This window comes from Cricetulus griseus, chromosome 6 (genome assembly GCF_003668045.3).
Source record: "Cricetulus griseus strain 17A/GY chromosome 6, alternate assembly CriGri-PICRH-1.0, whole genome shotgun sequence".
In the NCBI taxonomy this organism is placed as follows: Eukaryota; Metazoa; Chordata; class Mammalia; order Rodentia; family Cricetidae; genus Cricetulus; species Cricetulus griseus.
The window spans coordinates 57,716,105-57,738,735 of record NC_048599.1 but is presented as its reverse complement, the minus strand read 5'-3'; the positions used below and the strand labels follow the sequence as shown (position 1 = coordinate 57,738,735).

Sequence of the window (22,631 nt, the reverse complement as noted above, 5' to 3'; positions counted from 1 at the left end):
GATTAATGTTTGTTTCCTTTGACAAGGTCTTCCTATGTAGCCCACACTGGTCAGGAGCTCAGTATGTAACCCAGGCCAAGCTGCCCTTAGCTTGACATTTTCCTGCCTTAACTTCCCAGGTTATTAGGATTATAGGTATTCACCATCTCTTAGCTTCCCATAATTCCTGGCCAAACATACCTGGGTTTGTGCATTTTTTAAAATCCCAACAGGGGTCGGGGGGAATGGTTCAGTGGGTAAAGGCTCTTGCCATGAAAGCCTGGTGACTTAGTTTGATCCCTGGAACCCACGTAAAGGTGGAAAGAGAAGCAATTCCACAAGGTTGTTCAATCACCTCCACACAGGCATCATGGCATCCTCCCCCTTAATGCATCATGCACACACGCAAGTAAAGACTTTAAAGGGTTCTGTTATATAGTCAGGTTAACTAGACTTTCTCTTGCTTCAGAGCTTCCCAAGTGCCATCATTGCCACATGTCTAGCAGTAATCAAGGTTTTGTTTGTTTTTAATGGTTTTCTGATACAGGCTCTATAAGTAGCCTGGCCGGGCTGGAACTCACTATGTAGGTCATTCTTGCCTTGAACTTGTGATTGTCCTGCCTCAGTCTTCCAAGTGTTGGCATCCGGGAGGGTATCACACCCAGCTTTATAACCACTTGATACTATAGTGTGGGTTGTCTCTCTGTACCATCTTTAATAGTTTAACCCTTAAAAGTCTTAAGCTACTGTGAACAACAAGGTGGAATTTTTAATTCTGACTGGTGTTCAGAGCTTTTAGGGGCCTTTAGGAAGTGAGATCATTAGGGTAGAACCTCTATGTTAAATCCTGGTGACTTTATGAAAAAAGGATACTGACATATGTAGAGATATACAAGTGTTCATGCCACCATGTGTTGTGACTAGGGGTGGGGTACTTGCCATGACCCTGTGCTGTGCTACTTGGAATTACAGTGAACTTCTTTAGAATCTCATTCTCCTTCTAAATTAGCCTGTCTCTGATAAATGATTATAGGAACAACAAGCTGACTAATATTTAAGGTTTTAAGAAAAGAATATATATTAGGGACATTTTTTGACACTAGGAACCTCTCCCACCTAGAAAACAACTGCAGTGAAGAGTCTGTTCAATGTAATTATTTTAGAAATCTCAAGTGCATTAAAAGCTTGCAGTACGCAGAGGAAAACCTGGACCATAAACTGCAGTTAATTTTGGTCAAAGACAGTGCTTCCAAAGGACCAGAGTTTAGTTCTCAGCACCCACACTGGGCAGCTCATGACCACCTGTAACTCCAGCTACAGGGGATCTAACACCCTCTTCTGGCCTCTGAGGTCACCTGCACACATGTGCACATAACCCTCCCCCAGTTAAAAACAAAAATAAAATCTTTGGAGGCTCTGTTGCTTTTTGTCTCCAGCTCCCATCCCAGGGTTTCATGCATCCCAGAACAGCTATGAATGAGGCCAACATAATTGTTGAGGACAACAAATTACATTGTCAATAGGTTGATAACCATGGTGCATAGCACCAGCATGAGTTTGAAATTTTTGAATAATAAATTCTCAGTAAAAACAAGTTGTCATGACTTGTATCAGTTCAAACTAGGGAATATAATATAATTTTCTCATAACTCTTATATTTTCTTTATGAGGAAAAGACATAAGCAAACCTGAATACAATGCTGAACAGAAAATCAACCCAATAACAAAAGCTACAAATTAATTTTCATTCTGCTCCAGTTAGTACTGTTCCTCTAAATTTCACATTTCTTCTGAGAAATGTGAATTTCTCAGAATTTATCTGTAATTTCCTCATTTTGCAAGTTCCAGTGGTGATATGCAAACATTTTCTTGCTATAGCTGAGAACGCTACAAGGTCCTGACCCTTGTATGTACTAACCAGATCAACTATCAAGAAATTGTCTAATGATACAAATGACTTATGCTACATCATTCAAAGTGATAGGATGGGACATTTCAGAGACTGGTATATTTTTATTTTGTTTAGTTTTAATTTTAGGAGTTCAGTCATATGGTGGTAACTTCAAAGACAATGGTCCCACTGGCTGAAATAATTCCTTTTATTCTGCTGGCTTAAGTCTGAAAAAAAAATGACATTAAACTTTATTTTACTGTGCTCTAGTATTTCATTGCTGCTCTCATGATATGTAAGAGTGGCCACCCACTATATCTGCTTGTATCTCTGTCCATTATTGCAAGTCCCCTTTTCTCTGACTGATGTGACTTTCAGGGATACAAAGAATTAGAATCTTCTCACTCTGCCTCTACTTTTTTTCTCTTTTCCCTTTAGGGAGCTAAACATTAAAGACTAGGACAGACTGGAGAGCTGACTCAGTGAGGAAAGGTGCTTTGCCTCCAAGTTTGATGACCTAAGGTCAACCCCCTAGGACCTACATGGTGGAAGAAAAGAACCAACTTCCTCAAGATGATCTCCAGCTGCCATACAAGTGCAATGGTGCACAAACACACACACACACACACACACACACACACTTTTAAAAGCACATTTGAACAGTGAGAAGCAGAAAAACAGTAAGATAGGAAAACTGATATTGAGTCTGAATTATAGAAAGACAAAAGATTAAAGAGCGTAAGGGACTAACAATTGGTCTGATGTAGGCACCATAGGAATTGGAGAAGGACAAGAGAAAAAAGTGACTACCTGAAATCTCCCCAAGTTTAATGAAAGACAAGATATAACATCCAATAAGCTCCATGAACTTTTAAGCAGGATGACCACAAAGCTACCTAACCACAGACCATCACACCAAGACACAAATTGTCAATAGCAGCAAGAAATAAGCAGCTTTGTCATATACAGGGAGTCTTCAAAGACTTTTCTAAAACATCAGAACTTCTGTAGATCAAAAGACAGTGGTCTGAGGATTGAAATTTTTAAAGTTCCAAGAGAATTGTCAATCAAGAATCTTGTGTTGAGAAAGTACCCTTCAAAGATAAGGGAGAAATGAAGATTCTGTGAGAAAAAAGCTGAGGTAGGGGCTTGGAAGTGTAACTGAGAGGTATGTACTTTAGCATGCATGAGGCTCTGGATTCAATACCCACCATACTACATAACCACTTCTAGTACCATCAGACCTGCCATACAGCCATGCTAGCTGGAGGTACTGCAGGGAAAGGAGGGGAAAACTGAAGCCATAAAGAGAAATAAAGATCTGAATATAACTTTTTGTTTTTTGAATTATTTAGGAGACTAATGCATCTATAATCCCAACAGGATAATCAGGAGTTCAAGGCCAATTTGAGCTATATAAGCTCTTATCTCAAAAGCAAAACTGAACAATGATAAGCTTATGTTCGGGGGACATAAAATGAAGATGTAATCTTATGGTTTGAACAAGTAAAAGGATTGGGAATGGAAACTTAAAGGGACACAGTGGCATAGTCCTGGTATTACACTGACAAAAACCCAATTACAATGCTGGAACTATAGGACAGTCTGTGTACTCCATATTGACCACAATGAAACAAGCACAATATACACAATAGGAAACACACACACACACACACACACACACCCCTAGCTAGGAAAGAAGACACACAATAAACAAGGAACAACATGCTTTAGGCAGGGCCAGCAAGGTGACCAGGAAAGGTGCTGTCAACCTGACAGCCTGAGGTGGACCTCGAGACCCACAAAGTGGAAGGAGAGGACCAATCCAACAAGCTGTTCTCTGATCTCTGTGTCTGCAAAGGCACTCACAGACACATACACACAAATGTGAATAAATAGAATGTTGTAAGGCCACTGTAAAATAAACACCAAGATGATAGAAGTCCCCTTTCTCTCAACCATCTTTAAAAGGAAGGAATTCTGCCTGACACTAACATGAACAATCTTAAAGACTTTCTGCTAGGTACAATAGGCCAGCTACAGCAGAACAAATAGTATAGATTCTACTACTTACCCCAAGTGTTTATAATGACCAAAACAACAAGGAAAATGAGTGATGGTGGCATGGCAAAATAATACTGAAAAAAATGAGTAAGATGGCAAATTTTATTTTGCCACAGTGGAAACAAAGTGCATTAGTCTGGGTCAATCTGTACTGCGCCCTAATGCTTGTGGAAGGGAGAGAAGAAAACATGCTCAAAAGAAATGCTACCACTGGTGCCACACAGTAAAGCACACTTGAAAACACCAATATATACTACACATGCAGAAAACAGGAAGCATTACCTGGCTTCTACTCCAGGCCTGATTGGTGGCTTTCCTGGTGGCGGCCGAGGCAAGAACTGAAGTGAAGCTGAGCTATTAACTTGATCCGTGCTGACCCAGGAAACTGGCCTTGGAATCTTGCTCTTTCTAGACTGGGAGATGATGGGTGACAGAAAGCCATCTTCAGCTGATCTACTCAGGTGGGAATCTACTGCCAGCCTGGAAAAGGGAGTGAAGACTTCCTCCTCAGAAAAGGGAACAGGAGCAGCAGCTAGTTTCTCCTCTATTAGCTTATCAGAGGCACTTGAGAGCTCCCCCAGGAAAGACTTGAACTGCCTTTTTTCTACCAGAAGTTTGACTAGTTCTGGCTGGTAGGCTTTCTTCTGTAGAAGCTTTTCTTTTGCAGAGACTGCAGAGGATGACTCAAAAGTTGAGTCTATTTCTTGTGCTAAAACAGGGATCCGGCTGTGCCTGGTTACAAAGGATGACCGAAGCATGTCCTTCCGGGTGGGAGGACAATGCTCACTCTCTGGGACACAATGATATAGTTCTCCATTTCTAGGGACAATCTTGTCTCTCTTTCCCTCTTGGTGCAAAAAGGTAGATAGGTCTCCCTGATGTCCTGGCAAATCCTCACTCTTAATATCAGTGCCCTTAAACAGCTTAGTTTTTTGCATTACTGCCACCTGGCCTATCTGCCCTTCAGCATGTGGGTCAATGACTTGAGAAATTTCTGAAGTTCCAACTGCCAAAAGCTTCATTATCTCATGGTTTTTGTCCTCATTTGGCACCACACTAAAATTCTGTGTCTTTAATCCATCAAGAGGTTCTGTGGTAGCTGACTGATCCCTTTCTGTAGTTACTAAATCTCCTGGGAGAGAGATTTCAACACAATGCTGCCCTTTACTTAACTTCTCATCTTCATTATCTGAACCCAGAATGCTTTTTTCCTCTGTTTCTCCAGGGAGATTTTCAAATTCTTTCACAACTAATCTATTATGGTCAGGAAGGTCTTTTGGTCCCAAGTCTTGAGATATGTCACCATCTCTCATATTGGGTAACATGTCATGACCAATGTGATCTATTTGAAGTCCCAAATCCATTCTGCTTCCTCCACTAGGAAGTTCGCCCTCTGTTACAACCAAGCCCGAGAAGTTTTCTCTTGGAGAATAAAGTTCCACAGTGGGTTCCAACGGCTGAAGATCTTTCTTCTCTGGTTGTGGACCATAATGAAAGCTTCCTGAAGTTGACTGTGTCGATGCCACAGAAGGTCTAGGAATTGTAATCTGGAGAAGCAGGGAGAAAAATAGAAAACATCTAATTATGTGGGGTATCAATCAGATGCATGGTTTGAGATGTTGATACTTCAGATGAAGATGTTTTCCAGGTCTTCCCAACTAGTACTAAATAAGCAACTGTGAATAACGAAGAAGGCTTCTGAGTTCTCCTCAAGGGAGTTGTACAGAAGGAACAACTCCCTAGAGCTTCTCTGTGCTTGCTCCTTTAACATGCTCTCTGCATGGCCCAGAAGACTGACTTCAAAAGATGGCATGGCCCAGACTCCCTTGTAAATGGGTGATCTACCATAAGTTAAATTCTATTATCCTTACACTAAAGTCAGTTTTATGTGAATGCAATTCAATATTTTTTTTAAAGGCCTTTTTGGAAGAATCAGATAAACTCATCACTTAATGAAGACCATTAAGTCCTAGGAAAACAAAACAAAACACTGTGTCAGGAACATAATTAGATTTACAGACATGTAAATCCTGCATACCAATCTAGGTAGAAATCACCTGACATATGAAGTAATTCCTAAATAAGACAGGCATGGTGGTATATATCTGTAATCCCAGCATTTGGGTGGTTGAGCTCAAGGAATTTGAGTTCCAGGTCAGCCTGATCTATGCTGTAAGATTTTGTTAAAATATGGCCAGGCCTTTAATCCCAGCACCCAAGAGGCAGAGGCAGAGAGGCAGAGTGGCAGAGAGGCAGAGAGGCAGAGAGGCAGAGAGGCAGAGAGGCCGAGAGGCCGAGAGGCAGAGAGGCAGAGAGGCCGAGAGGCAGAGAGGCAGAGAGGCAGAGAGGCAGAGAGGCAGAGAGGCAGAGAGGCAGAGGCAGAGGCAGAGGCAGAGGCAGAAACAGGCAGATCTCTGAGTTCAAGGCCAGCCTGGTCTACAGAGCAAGTTCCAGGACAAGCTACAAAGCTACAAAGAAACCCTGTCTTGGGGGTAAAAATAGATTTTGTTAAAATAAGAAGCTAGAGTCCCGAGGATGCTTCAGGTGATTCACGACAGGCTATTTGGGTTAGGAACTGCAGTAATCCCAGACCTATTTGAACTTCAAGAAAGGCACTAAGTTCTCTCGGCAATGTTCTCTGTCAGGAGGTCACCTCCTACTTCCTAAATATTTAAACATCTTGTTAAATGACTCCAAGACACTGAGGTAGATAGCAACTTCCTATACATGTTTTCATTGCATTTACTTACTGTGTGTGTGTGTGTGTGTGTGTGTATGCATGTTCACTTGCACCATATAAAGTGTATGTGGAGATCAGAGGTCCACCCAAATGAATGCGGGTCTTGGAAACCAAACCCAGGTTTTTAGGCATGGCAGCAAGCACCTTACTCACTAGACAATTTTGCCTGTCAGTCGTGTGTGTGTGTGTGTGTGTGTGTGTGTGTGTGTGTGTGTGTGTAGGTGTAGGTGTGCATGCCATAGCTCAAATGCGAAGATCAGAGACAACTTAAGTCGGTTCTCTCCTCCTACCATGTGGGTCCTAGGAATTAAACTCAGGTCATTCATCAGGATTGGTGGCACTTTTATCTGCTAAACCATCTCGCTGGCCCTCTAGTATATTTTTATAATGATATTAAATCTAAAATTCATAGTACTTCATGTTTTTAAAGTTACTTTTTAAGATCCAAGTATGGCAATAGTTAGAAAAACAGATGTGAAATTACATTAAATGTCAAATAACAAGGGAGATGAACAACCTCATTCACAATAAACCAAGAACAGTCACCTCATTAGTATATGTAATTCTAATACTAATCCAAAATGAGTGCAACAATGTTTACAAAAGCAATGTTTCATGGCCTTCTGGGATTGAAGCTAGAAGTAAGTCCTACAGGTCTGAGATGAACCCCTTTTGATTATCTTATGACCTGTGTGTGGGTGTACATGTGTGACTAACAATCTTAGGTAAGGAAAATGTGCATGGACATCCAGATAGAGCTTCAGGCAATTGTAACACACTGAACAGGGCCTACTCTCATGTAACATGCTCATAGCCTTTTACATTTTGTAAGATATTCAAACTCATTTTTACAAATTCTATGATAACACTGCTATTTTTGTTTCCCCAATTTTTAATTGAATTCCATTATTGATAGAGTTCATAAATGAAAAGCAAAGCCAAGAAAAGTCACAGACAGGACATGAAGCTTTGAAAGTCATGCATACCACAGCCTACTACTGACACATAGCATATGCTCTCAAAGTCTGGGAAAGTGAGTCTGTCCAACACTGACAGGATGAAAAGAGAAAACCAAGGATCAAGAGAAGAGAAAACTCAATCAAATACCTCCCTTAACCTTGAAGTACAAAGACAAAAAGCAATTCCTACACTCAAAACATGATACCTATAGACTAAACAATGATTTCCCTATAAGTCGTTTGCATCTTTTATACCTTGAACTTCTAAAATTCATAAGTGTTAGAGCATAATTTTTTTCTTTTGAGACAAGGTGTTGCTATGCAGCCCAGGTCAACCTTCAGTTTACAACAATCTTCATACTTCAGTCACCATGCCCAGCGAAGGCACACTAATTCTATCACTCCTATTCTTGTTCTTTACTGTGCTGCCCATGCCTTTCTGCACTGACTCTAAATCACCTTCATGATTTGTTTCCTTCATGTTCTCATAGTTTTATTAATGCCCAATATTAAAGCCTACATGAGTATAGAAGTCTTATTTATTTATTACATTCAAGGAAACTATCAAATGGAATTAGTTTACTTAGAATAACATTAATTTTTAGTTACATCATGTTAAGAGTTGGCTCAAGTATAATAAAACCTTCAGAAATTAAACACCTGTACCAAATAGCCTATTTTTTGTTGTTGTTGTTGTTGTTGTTATAACATGGAAGGTATAACATCTATATCTCATATTGACCCATGAAAAAGGACAATTTAGAAGTGATACAAGTAGTAGAATAATGTATTAGTGTGCCATTGCCCAGAATTAAGTTACACATTCCTGTCCAATTAAAAATTTACATTTTGGTTGACAGTAGCACCATACACCTTTAATCCCAGCACAGAGATAGGTGTATCTCTGAGTTTGAGACCAGCCTGATCTAAATAGCAAGTTCCAGGACAACCAAGACAGTCAGGGCTACACACAGAAACCTGTCTCAAAAAACTACATTCTGGGGGTTGGCGAGATGGCTCGGAGGTTAAAAGTGCTTGTTGCTCTTGTAGAGAATCTGAATTCAGTTCTCAGTGCCCATGGCAGCTCACAGGTGTCTGTAACTCCAGTCCAGGGGATCTGACACCCTGTTCTGGTCTCTTGGGTACCAGGCAAGCACATGAAACACAGACATATATGCAGGTAAAACGCCTATACTCATTAATTTAAACAAAACAAAAACAGTATAGGCTGGGGAGGGGGCAGTGCATATGCCTCTAATCCCAGCACTTGGGAAGAGGTAGATCTTTGAGAGTTCAAGACCAAGACCAAGCCTGGTCTACATAGTGAGTTTCTCTGTAGCTCAGGCTGGTTTGGAACATGCAGCAATGCTCCTTCCTTTGTTTTCTGAGTACTGGGATTTATAAGCATGAGTTAAAATCCCAAACTCAGAGGGATAGGGGGAAATCCCAAACAAAACAGAACTCAGGTTGGACTAGACATTAACCCTAGTTTATTTAACCTTTGGGCTAGTCTTCTCTACGTCACAAACAACCTATAAAATTTTACAAAGCAGCCCTGGAGGGGACAGGAGGGAAGATCAATTAACTAAATTCTGATTGGAAAAGAAGTAAAAAGTCATTTATTTCTCTATTTTGAAGCACTGACAAATTCTTACAGAAGTGTTCATAAAGTCAAATTTCGTCAGTACTTTTCAAAGTGTCTTATCTGGTACATTAAAATGTGTTTTAACAAAAAATTTCAATTTTGGGAACAATGCTGAAGCTATTATGTTAGGAAGGCTGCCTAATGACTACAAAACAGGTATCTGCTACCTGTGTCAGAACAAGTATGCTTGTAGGTGCCTGGAACTGTGCTGCATACCTTACTGCCTGAGCTTGGTAAGCCACTGCTTACCTTGAAGAGGCAACGGTTCTCAACAGTGGCATTCTCAGGGCTGAGAGCTGGCAGTTCTGTTCCTCCACAAGGGTTCTTTTTTCTTTTCAGAAAACTTGGTCACAACTGCTTTTGAACATTTAAAAATGAAGTTCATTCTATCCCAGACTTAGAAAAGTAAAAGTTCTGAAAACCAGGCTTGAGATTCTACATCTTCTATAGTGGGCATCTCACAATTAAGAGAAATGTAAAACATGCGTAGAGATTTCAAAACAAGGCTCAGACTTGTTAACAGTATATAAAGAACAAACTACAAATGGTTTAACACAGGCCTTTCTTAGCAGATCTTCAAGATGGTAAAAAAAATTTACAATAATTTGCATACATATACACATAAATAGGCAGAACCTATAGTCTAATCATAAATGCTATTGCAAAATTAGGTTATAATGATACTTCTTGCTAGAACAAAGAAAAGTTCACTTAAATTGTTCTTTTTTTTTTTTTTTTTTTTTTTCTGGGACAGGGTCTCATTATGTAGCCCTGGAAGTCCTGGAGCTCACTCTGTGGACCAGGCTAGCCTTGAACTCAGAGAGATTCAGCTGCCTCTGCCTTCTGAGTGCTGGAATTAAAGTTGAGTGCCACTTGGTGATTGACATGTAAAACAATCTTGTTTCTAATTTAAATAAAAAAAATGGAGGAAAAAAAAAGTTGAGTGCTACCACTCCTGGCATTATTTTTTTTCCTTATTGCAGGCTGACTATAGAATTTAGTATAAATACTATTGTTTACATGTATCCATTTGCAAAACTTAAGCCTCTAATTAATGTACAATTTTAACTGATCAACTAACCTACCTTCCCTTTTCTGGTTTTGTTTATTCATTTATTTAGACACAGGGTTGTATTCTGTAACCCAGACTGACCTGGAGCTACGTACCAGAGATTAGGCTTGAGTTTACAGTGGTCCTTTTTATATAGCGTCCTAAATTCTGGCATTATAACTGAACAACCATGCCAGCTAGCCTTTCTATTTTCTTTCTTCCTTTTTATTTAATCAGTTATGTGTGTGTGCATGTTCTTGTGGGGTTGTGGGAATGTGCTTGCATGTGGGGACACACCTTATTTTTTGAGATAGAATCTCTCACTAGTGATTTGACTAGACTGGGATCCAGGGATCCATTTGTCTTTGTCCCTGTCCCCCAGTCCCACACATGCTCTAACTCAGTGCTGGAGTCACAGATGTGTACTGCCATGCCTGGTTTTATGTGGGTGCTGAGTATTTGCACTCAGGTCCTCAAGTATGTACAGCAAATAATTTACTGATTGAGTCATCTCCCTAGCCCCAGTCTTCTCTTTTCTTAATAACACATTCATTGAGCAGACAACACAAAATAACAAAAGCAGTTTCTTACCGCAGTCAGGGGTCCTTCTGCTTGTGCCTCCATTGGACTTGTGGGAGTCACTGTGATGAACTGACTAGCAGCTCCAGCCTGGAGGTCTAGCCTATCTGTGTACTGTTCTGAAGCAGCAGTGGCAGGACATTCCGCAGAAAGTGCTAAGACCACACCTGAACTTTCCTTTAAGTGATGGTTGTCAGTCCAAGGACCTACTTGCATCTTTTCATCCTGAGGTGATCCTTCAAGGACCTGAAGTACTTCAGGCTCCTCATCTGAAGGGCTTCCAGTTGTTTTATGGCCTAACACCTCATTTGTCCTAAAATCCTTAAGGTCTTGCTCCTTGTCCACAATCACCCATTCTTTGGAATCAACCTCCTGCTTGCAAGAGCTTAAGTTAACAGCTATAAATCCATTGCTGCCACCACCATCTGCCTGCTCTGGAGTGTTAGCAGAGGCAGGCTTGGAAGCCTCAGGGAGGTATTCTTCATCATAGTGCCAGATGTGGTCAGTTCGGGACACAACAGGAACACAAGGCTTATGAGGCAGAGCAGGGAGAACAGATTCCTTTCCAGCACTGGAATCTTTCTGCATTTTCTCCATGCTTAAGAAAACAGAAAGAAGTTATTCAATTGTCCTTAGAGAAACTTTATTATATCCTGATAAATTCCAAGTGGAAATAACCATTCTTACAAAAGTGTGATGAGTACTTAGGAAAAAAAAAAAAACAGAATTTCAAGGGTTGATGATATTCTTTAACTGCCATTCCTGCTCTTCCCAACACTGTCCGCTTTCAGTCTCTTTTGTTAGCTGAAGGCCTTGCCAAAATGTTTATTCCTATCGCTCTCTTATATCTATTTCTCATCTTAACTGTAATTCAAACGGTCAAAGCAGTGAGTCTAATCCATACTTTTGATCATATCTGAATATGTAATAATGGACGACCTTGCAGTCCTGATCCTCCTGCCTCTACTTTCCTAGAACTGAGATTACAGGCATATACTACACAAACTTTTATGTCTTTCTGGGGACTGAACACAGGGCCTCATATATGATAGGCAGGCACTCTTCCAACTGAGTAAGACTCCCAGCCCAAATCCATCACCTCTTAAATGAACATTTCATTGCCAACAGTTCCACAGTTGGGACCATAGTGTGCATCACCACAACATACATTGAAATTCTCTTGACTTTTATTAATTGTAAATATACCTCAAATCTTACATTTTCATTTCCATCTTGTTACCAAAATCTGTTATAGGGTGAATGTGCCTAATTGATCAAAAACAACAATCATTATGGTATGTCTATACAGATCTCGAAAGTTTCTCTTTTCTTCTTTCTTGGGAGATGTGAGTGCTATAGGGTAGAGTGATAAACTCAATTACTATGTATTTTCCCCCTGCATCTTTTCTCTATGTGTTCCCCTCATTCCTGTCTAATGTTGCCTTATATTGTGTCCTTTCTACCTCTACACTGTTGCCTCAAAGAGTTTACTCTCTAACAAGGTCAGAGGAAATAAGAGTACAGCCAGGACCACATAGAGAAATCTTGTCTCAAAAAGCCAGAGAGAGAGAGAGAGAGAGAGAGAGAGAGAGAGAGAGAGAGAGAGAGAGAGAGTGATATATAACTTTAATGAAGTCAGCATTATAAAAATATAAGAATTTCTTAATATAATAGGAAAAAAGATGTATTACATACCAAGTCTCAAGAAACTTGTCAGTATCTGGCTTTGGCTCTAGTGTCAGACGTTTTTCTAGCTCAAAGCTGTGAATGGAACGTAACTTCCTTACTAATGGAACATCCCTGTCTGGCTGAGTAATCTCTGATCGAACACGAACTGGTGAGCCAAGGCTTGGAGCATTGAGAATACCATTGACATGACCATGGCTATTTTCTTCTTCAGTAGCAGCCTAGAAAAAAATATAAAAAGAAACATGAAAATTCTTTCAAATACTATACATGGAGGAAATCAATGAAGCCTCTGAAATAATAACAAATGATTATATGTGTTTTCAGAAAATTAAAAAAAAATTGTTTTTCCAAGGCAGTATCTCATTATGCATCTCTTGCTGTCCAGGAACTCACTCTGCAGACCAGACTGGCCTCGAACTCATAGAGATCCACCACCTCTGCCTCCCGCGTGCTGGGATTAAAGGCGTGAGACACCAACGCCTGGCTTAATTTTTTTTTAATTTTAACTTTAAAAATTGTATTTATGTATTTACTTATTTACTTACTTGTATATGTGAATGTGTTATACAGTATTTGTTTACCCTGTAAAGATGTGTCTTTGCCAAGACGCCTTCTGATTGGTTTAATAAAGAGCTGAGTGACCAATTGCTAGACAGGAGATATAGACAGGATTTCCAGAGAGAGAAAGGAAGATAAATTCAGGCATGCAGGAGATGCCATGGACACATGGGGAGAATAAAAGAAAGGTAAAAAAGCCACATGGTAAAACATAGATTAATGTGAGCAAGTTAATTTAACTTATAAGAGCTAGTTAGAAACAAGCCTAAGCTAAAGCTGAGCTTTCATAATTAGTCTCCATGTTGTTATTTGGAAGTTGGCAGGCTGAACAAAGAAGGACTGGTTGTTCTTCCCACATGCGAATATGGTGGTCAGAGGACAACTCGCATGGACTGACTCTCTCCTTCCATGTGAACTGCCAGGCCAGGTGGCAAGCACCTTAATATATTTGACTTTGGGGCTGGAGAAATGGCTAAGCAGTTAAGACCATCTATTCTTATAGAGGACTGGGCTTTGAGTTCTAGCACCCATGTCATGTGACTCACAATGACTATCAACTCCAACTCCAGGAGCTCTGAAGCCTTTGGCTGCCACAGGTACCTGCACACACATGTACACAATTAAAAAATAAATTAAAAATATTTAGACAGCAATAGTTTTATTTCATTAAATTTCTGTTTACTAGTCCTTTGTACTCAGTTATACTAGGTTTATATTCAGTTTTAGTATGAACTTATTTAAAGGTATTTTTGGTACAAAAATAGTCTAAAAATTCTTAAAGATCTTTACTTCTTACATTGTATCTATTTAGATACTTGCAGAACCCTATTCTACTATACTAAAACTAAATCCTGGAAAGGATATCTTTAAGAAGAGTTAGATACTGTCAAAATTCTTGCAACTCTTTCTCATTCCCTCCCTTAAAAACAAACAATAAAACCAATGCCTTGGGCTAGAACAAGAAGCTTCTGGAAGCTGCCAGTGAAAAGCTGAAGTCCAGGCATGGAGTAATACAAAGGGCTGAGTTACTAGAGGCTACACAGAGTCTGTCTCAAACCAAGCAAGCAAGCAAGCAAGCAAGCAAGCAAGCAAGCAACCAACCAACCAACCAACTACCAACCAAACCAACCACCAACCCAAACAATCCAAATCTCTCAGGCTGGAGAGCTGGGTAAGCAGTTACTAGCACTTGCTGCTCATCCAGGGGACTTGGACCCACTTCCCAGAACCCACATGGTGGCTCACATCTTCTGTAACTCCAGTTCCAGGATGTCTGATACCCTCTTCTGACCTCTGTGGGCACCAGACACACAGACATTCATTAAGGCAAAACACCTACACATGTAAAATAAAAATAAAAGAAAAAAGAACCCAAATCAAGATTCTGGTGCCATAGGGAACAGCTTAATTGATACTACAAAAATCAGATACCCAGGACTTGAGGTCTATAGTAATATGCTTAGTATGACTGAGTTCAGCGCTGTGGAACAATCTTTGTTCTATAAGTGTGCATTGCTCTCAAGGTTAATAAAACGCTGATTGGCTGATAGCTTGGCAGAGACTGGGTAAGACAGCCTGACACAGAGAGAATTCTAGGAGGAAGAAGGGTGGAGTCAGAGAGATGCTAGCCAGATGCAGAGCAAGCAGGGTGTGTAGAAAATGAGGTAACAAGCCATGAGTCATGTGGCAAAGCATAGACAAGAAATGTGGGTTAGTTTAAGTGTAAGAGTTAGCTAGTAACAAGCCTGAGCTATCTGTCAAGCATTTATAAGCAATATTAAGCCTCTGAGTTGGTTATTTGGAAGCAGGCAGTCGGGACAGGAAAACTGCACCTACATATGGTATTCCAACATGGCGCAACTATATATCCACATAAAACCCGAGGGAAGTTGGAAAAGGATTCTAAACACACAAGCCCACTCCTATAGGCTCTGTTTGCTGGTGGTGAACAGAGGTACATCTCCCTTAAGAGGCAGCCTCCTGGCTGAGTGCTAGTGGCAAAATCAGCAGCTCCTTTCAGAGGCCCTTCTACTAAACACTTAAATGGGTTATAATAAGCACACTACTCAGTTGTAGCATGGACCCAGAAACTTCCCAGGGATAGGGTGGTAAACATGAGCAGGCAGTGAACGTACCTCTGTCATGAGACTAGGCTCTCAGGAAACCAAGTAATGGGCCAAAGTCAGTCACCAAAGCCACTCCTTTGACCCTAGCCACACTAGCTAAGCCGTTTAAAGACTCATGGTTAGAAGAAGATAGAGATATGCAGTAAAGGCAGATTGAGATGGGGGAAAAAAATAACCTCTAAAACTGTTTATAGTGTGTTTAAAACTATAGGCAAGCTAGGGAGAAAAAGAAAAAGAATAGAGAAAGTTCTTAAAAAAAGAAATAAGAGTAATAAAAATAATAAGCTATGTAAAGATGGAAAATACACAAAGAGTATAGATACTGTATGTTATTGTGCTGGCTTTGAATTTTTTGGTTGCTAAAAGACACTAGATTATAAAAACTGCTAGATTCAACCAACTTACATATTGTAAAGATATGTTGACTTCAAAATTTAAGTCAAAAGATATGTTAATTGGGGGAGAGGTTATGCTTTTATTTCCATAGGAAATGAGAGGCTGTGGATTCATTCTAGATTAAAGAAAATCAGGTTTAGCCAGGCATTGGTGGCACAGACCTTTAATCCCAGCACTCGGGAGACAGAGGCAGGCGGATCTCTGTGAGTTGGAGGCCACCCTGGTCTATACAGTGAGTGCCAGGATAGGCTCCAAAGCCACAGTGAAACCCTGTCTTGGAAAAACCAAAAGAAAAAAAAAAGAAAATCAGGTTTGATCTAGGAAGACCCCCTGAAATCCTGACTACAAACATAAAAAAATAAACCTAGAAGAACTACAGGACACATGAGGTCTATTTCAACTGCTCAAACACATAACAAAAAAAATCATCTTTGGCTGACTTGTATACAATGCACAGTCTATACTAGTATTAATACAGACATGTATGTCACCTTTAAAAGTTTATGTATTTTCAGAGCAAGGAGACCAAACACCAAGGAAAACAGATGTCTGAGGTGATCCAGAATCTAAAAATACCTCTATTAGAGTCTCCTCAGAATTCTACATCCAGAACAGCTTCAAGGTTGCTGGCTGAGATGATTGAGCCTCAGAATACTCCAGTCAGGACTTGACCTAGTCTAGAGAACTATGCCCACATTCCCAGAAACTGGATTATGATGTCTATTATCATTTAAGGGGGTTTGGTTACAAGTTGTTATTGGTAATGATCAGGAAAAAACAGCTGAACAAAGATTAGATTCCGGGATCTGGTTCTAAAAAGAAAAGGGGGGATATAGAAATGGTAGGATAGGGCCAGACGGTGGTCCACACCTTTAATCCCAGCACTCGGGAGGCAGAGGCAGGCAGAGATCAGTGAGTTCAAGGCCAGCATGGTCTACAGAGTGAGTTCTAGGACAGCCAGAGCTATTACTCAGAAAAACTGTGTCTTGAAAAAAATTAAAAAAAAAATTAACAGGATAAAGGGTAAGTTATTATTATTGAATCTACTTTAATCCAAAAACAACTATTAATCTTAAATATGGATTTTGGCTTGGTTTATTGATACAAATTTAAGGTTATTTTGTTATACTGAATACATGTTTCTACTCGGAGTATTCTGCTTATGCAGTTCATTTAAAAATGTAACGTATGCCAGGCGGTGGTGGCACACGCCTTTAATCCCAGCACTCGGGAGGCAGAGGTAGGTGGATCTCTGTGAGTTCAAGGCCAGTCTGGTCTCCAGAGCAAGTGCCAGGATAGGCTCCAAAGCTACACAGAGAAACCCTGTCTCGAAAAAAAAAATGTAATATATAATTAAGAAACGGGGGTTGATAATAGTCACACTTATAGTCATGTTAGGTATGTTTCCAAGGTCATATACAGATACTTTTAAATAGATGGTCTTCAAACACCTACAGAATTTATTATGTTTAATAACCTAAGGCTTTTCATGACACTGAGACACATCTGCTCCTGGCAGCACCAAGCTACTTCAGGGAAAATGATGGACATTGAAGAAACTCCATATGAAGTTTGTTTTCTTTAGGCAAAAACTATCCATGTGGGCAAAGAAACTGCCCTTGCCTCAATTGCTGACAGTTACTGTCCAAACTGGTCCAGCAGGACACAAGAAAGGCACTACCAAACTTGCCAAGACAAGGTAGAACAGTCATTCAAAATTCGCTGCTTCACAAGAGAGTCTGTCAGATATATCAGGCCTGTATGTCAGAGTTGGATGCTCCAGCATTGCAGAACAACTCTGGGTGACTGTCCAGGCAGCCTGATGTCCCTGTCATTGGTAACACTGCAGCTTTCTGGGGTCTTTGATGGAGTTAAAGACTAAATAGTTAAACTTATGGTTTTCCTTAATTATTATAGAAAACAAATTAGGTATAAATCTTTGGACTCACAAAGATAGGATAGATAATGGAGATCTTCTCTGATTTTGCCAAATGCAAATAGACTGGATATTGTGAATGACATTGAAACTTCTTTTTAATTAGACAAAAAGGGAGACATGCTATGAAACAATGTTTACACACTGTAAATGTGCATTGCTCTCATTGTTAATAAAATGCCAATTGGCTGAAAGCTAGCCAGGAAGAGATTGGGTGAGACAGACTGATAGAATTATGGGCGAAAGAAAGGCAGAGTCAGAGAGATGCCAGCCAGCCAGCGACTGAGGAAGCAGCACTTGTAGAGAATGAAGTAACAAGCCATGAGCCATGTGGCAAAACATAGATAAGAAATATGGGTTCATTAGAGTGTGAAAGTTAGCTATTAACAAGCCTGAGCTATCTGCCAAGCATTTATAAGGAATACTAAGTCTCCGTGTTGGTTATTTTGGGAGCAAGTGGTCAGGAGAGGAAAACTCTGCCTACAGATCAGTCCACAGCAACACACAAAACACGGAATCCCTACCTTTTATTGTTCATCCCTGATTATTATGAGTGGAGACCGTGCCTATTCAATAGACAGACCACATTGCTGCATTAATGTAGCGATACACTCTTCTGCACCTGTAGCACTGACCATGCCTTTTGGGTCACAGGTGCAGACATGACCAGTTAAACGAAAGAGGAGATGGGTGAGAACCCCCCCCACCCCCCGGGTCGAGGAGAGCATCAGGGAGTAGGGTCTGTCTTCTCGGAGCAGGAATGCTGTGGCAGTTACTTACTGTTTTCTGGGTAACTTATTTACTAATAAACTCCACTCCAATTATACTGGTCTCGTGAATCCATATATCCACACCATCATCTGGTGCCCACGTGGGTAGATTCGCCTGACCAGCTGCCCAGCACAGCTGCTCCCCTGCGCTTTCTGTGTGCTTACAGACTTAAGAGCCATCAACAAAGTAATTCAGCCAATGGGCTCTCTACAGCCTGGGATGCCCTTGCCTTCTCCGATACCTATTATAGTTATTGATTTAAAAGACTGTTTCTTCACTGTACCTTTACAAGAAAAGGATAAGGAAAATTTGCCTTCATGGTGACTAATTACAATAACCATTAGCTGGTCAAGAGATATTAATAGAAAGTCTTGCCATAAGGAATGTTAAATAGTCCAACCCTGTGCCAATATTTTGTACAAAAACCATTGGAAATAATTTGTAAACAGTTCCCACAATCCATAATTTACCATTACATGGATGATATATTGTTGGCTGATTCTAAGGCAGAAACATTAGGAAAAATGTTTGAGGTAGTAAAGGGAGTTTTGCCTTGCTGGGGATTACAAATGTCCTCCCCCCCCAATACAAAGAGGAGATTCTATCAATTATTTAGGATATAAAATAGGTCTACAAAAAAATCAGATCACAAAAGGTACAGAACAGGAGAAATTGATACCAGACTCTTAATGATCTTCAAAAATTACTACCAGAGATTTTCCAGCTACAGACTATTATTGTAATAGAAGGGTATGATTTAAAAAACTTAAAAATGACCCTAAAAGGGTCAAGGACTTAAACAGTCCAAGAATGGTATCAGCTGAAGCTGAAAAGGAATTAGAATGGGTAGAAAAAAGAATATTAGAGGCACACATGGACCAAGTGGGTCCAAAGCTCAACTGCATTCTGGAATACCCTTCAGGGATTTTGATACAGAGGGAAGACACTATAATATAATGGATATTTTTACCATATAAACAGAATAAAAATTTTAAACATATATAGAGAAGTTTTCTGATTTAATTTTAAAAAGAAAATTAACACTTGATCAACTGACAGGAATGGATCCAGCAGAAATTATAGTACCTTTAACTAATGAGGAAATTTCCTCCTTATAGAAAGATAATGAATACTGACAAAGAGCTTACAGTAACTTTTTGGGAACAATTAGCAACAATTATCCCAAAAGTGAGAGAATAAAATTCATAAAGAAAACCATTTGATCCTTCCATGAATTGTAAGGAAAACACTAATCTCTGGAGTCCCAATCTTCTACACTGATGCAAACAAATCAGGTAAGGCAGAAATCAAAAAATATAAGTAAAGAGGTTTAAAAGCCCTTATAACTCTGTACAAAAGGCAGAATTGTATTCTATTCTCATGGTACTTATGGATTTTACAGGACCTCTTAATATAGTTATGACTCTCTATGCACTCTCACATTGAAACTGCTGAATTTATTCCTGATGATACAGAATTAACTTCATTGTTTATACAATTACAAGAAATAATCAAGAATAGGACTCATCCTATATATATAATACACATCAGATCCCACACAGGTCTGACAGGTCCTCCAGCACAAGGCAATGATGAAATTGATCATTTATTAATAGGAAGCATGCTGGAGGCCTCAGAATTTCATAAAAATCACCATGTGAATAACAAAGGTTTAAAAAAGGATTTTTCCATCACTTGGCAACAAGCTAAGGAAATAGTAAAAAAAAATGTCCTACTTGTTCCTTCTATTACCAAACTCCTTTGCCAGCAGGTAGTAACCCTTCAGGTATACATAAAAGTGAAATATGGCAAATGGATGTGTTTCACTTTGCAGAATTTGGAAAATTAAAATATGTGCACCATACAATAGACACATGTTCAGGATTTCAATGGGCAACTGCTCTGAGCTCTGAAAGAGTTGGCTCTGTTATCACACACCTATTAGAGGTAATGGCTATTATGGGGTATACCTGCACAAATAAAAAGTGACAATGCTCCAGCATATGTCTCCAGTAAATTAAAACAGTTTTTTAAATATTATAAAATAAAGCATATTACCGGTATACCACACAGTCCTACAGGACAGTTGTTGAGAGATCTAATCACACTTTAAAGGAAATGCTCCATAAACAGGCAGGGGGAACCAAGATTATATAATGTTTTATTAACCTTATACTTTCTTAATGCTAATGAGAAAGGAAAAACAGCTGCAGAAAGACATTGGACAATAGAAAAAACAGAGCTAAATCAGCTGGTGTACTTTAAGGATGTATTAACCTCAATATGGAAACCAGGATATGTGTTGCACTGGGGTAGGGGTTTTGCCGTTTCTATAGAAGAAAAGCTTTGGATATCATCAAGGTTGATCAAGATAAGACTCAAACAGCAGAAACCTCTTGATGAGGAAAAATGACAGGTCTTTCACCAAGGTATATCCCACAAGTTGTATGGAGACCTCACAAAGGCAGGGGGAGTGTTCTGTTCTTATCTTTACAGGAAAACAGAAAATACCCATCTTCAAGAAGCCAAAAGGTACCAAATGTGTAGATGCCTAAAGAAGACAGGATAGCTATCCAGAAAGAACCATGAAACAAAGAAGAATTTGACTTATGGACCAATATGTACTCATGATAAAATTTTATACTAAACATGTATCTCCTTACTTCCCAGCACTATCATAGTCCCAATTCACATAAAAAAATCAAAGCTGGCTTTGGAGTTGGATTTGGCTCTCCTTCTCCAAATTCAAACATGTTGTTTAAATAAAATTCAGACTTTCTGTCTCATATCAAAAGGTCAATTAATGTAAGACAGAAGAAAACAAAATATAGGGACTACTATTGTCATAACTATTTTCTCTCAAAAATCTTATTCCCTTATATTTATTTTCATCCTTATTATTACCTTTCCCTGTATACTTACCTATTAAAGCTAAACTTTCTGTTCTGATATTAATGTTTAAGTCTTCCACAGTAAACAAAAAATTTCCTAACAGCAATCTTTGAAATCTCCGAAAAGAAGATGGGGCCCCACTTCATCGCTTCCGCTTGATTCAACTTGTCTTTGAACTAACAAATACCACCCTAAGATCGATTTGGGACTATACTGCTCTAGACAATTCCAGACTAGTTAGCTAAAATGGTGCAGCTTCTTATAATACCCTGGCCAGAGCTGCAGATAAGAACTTCAGTCAAGCATTGCCTGCCACTCAGAGACTAGCTACAATGTTACAACTAGTCTTCTTGCCTTTCTTTCCATTCTGCTTTTTTTTTTTTTTTTTTTTTCATAGAGTTACTGTTGCCCCATTTCGGCAGGAAGTAACTCTCTAAGAAATACAATACCCCCTTTCCCTACTGTTGGCATTAAGGGTATTTTGGGTTCTTTTCTCTCGTCAATGAAAAAGGAATAAATCACCTGCTTAGGGTTGGTTTTAAGTTGTATAGTGTTGAGTATGGAAGGTGATGGTCAGTCTCAGGTATGTCTTTTAAATAAGTTTAAGGGTATGGATGGGAAGGGTACAGTTAGGATGGGATATAGGTAGATTGACGTATCTTTTTGTAAACTAATTTTAACAACCATTGGCTATAGGCAACTTAAATTGTTAGGGTCTTGCATATTGACCTAGTAGGGAATTCTGTTTATGATGTTTTGCACACAAATATAAAACTATCTTTATATATATTTTGCATATTGATACAACTTAGAATATTTTATATTGCACTTTACAGTTCTACCTCTAGTCAAGACATTTTAGTTCTATCTGTTAAGATTTATATCTATAACTATCTAGCTATATACATATGTGCATATAGTTACATTTTTGAAGTTATTTTCCTTGTTAAATTATTTTGGGAAGCTTCAGCCATTGTACAACTATGTTTCTGAGAATTACAGATTATACTTACCCATGTTTCTTATACCTATGGGGTTAGTCTGACATAGATATTTGATCTTCAAACACTTCAAAGACCTGCAGAATATGGCTTTTAAATGTTTTAATATTAGTACTCTGTTGGCATGAGACACAATTGCTCCTGACAACACCAAACTATTCCCAAGAGTATGTTGGACACTGATGACTTTCCTTCTGGAGTTCATTCTCTCCTCGGTTACAGGCCTCTTGGGCAAAGAACTGCCTTGATGGCTGACTTTGGACATGCTGTCCTACTGTGCTTGTAGGAGACAAACTTAAGAGACCGCTGAACTCTGCCAAGTCAGGATAAGACAGTCTTTCAACTAACTTCCCT

The 22,631-nt window shown here is 39.4% G+C and overlaps 1 protein-coding gene across 3 annotated transcripts in view; it reads right to left on the bottom strand.

The window, feature by feature from the left end:
* Ttbk2 (tau tubulin kinase 2) overlaps nucleotides 1–22,631 on the bottom strand; it is a 143,899-nt gene that overhangs the window by 7,163 nt on the left and 114,105 nt on the right. For all 3 annotated transcript variants that reach the window (XM_035447135.1, XM_027422100.2, XM_035447136.1), the window contains 3 exons: nucleotides 12,604–12,815; nucleotides 10,921–11,506; nucleotides 4,217–5,481 (listed from right to left, as the gene is read on the bottom strand). In XM_035447135.1, the coding sequence (XP_035303026.1) occupies nucleotides 4,217–5,481; nucleotides 10,921–11,506; nucleotides 12,604–12,815 (2,063 nt within the window). The remainder of the gene's footprint in view (nucleotides 1–4,216; nucleotides 5,482–10,920; nucleotides 11,507–12,603; nucleotides 12,816–22,631) is intronic.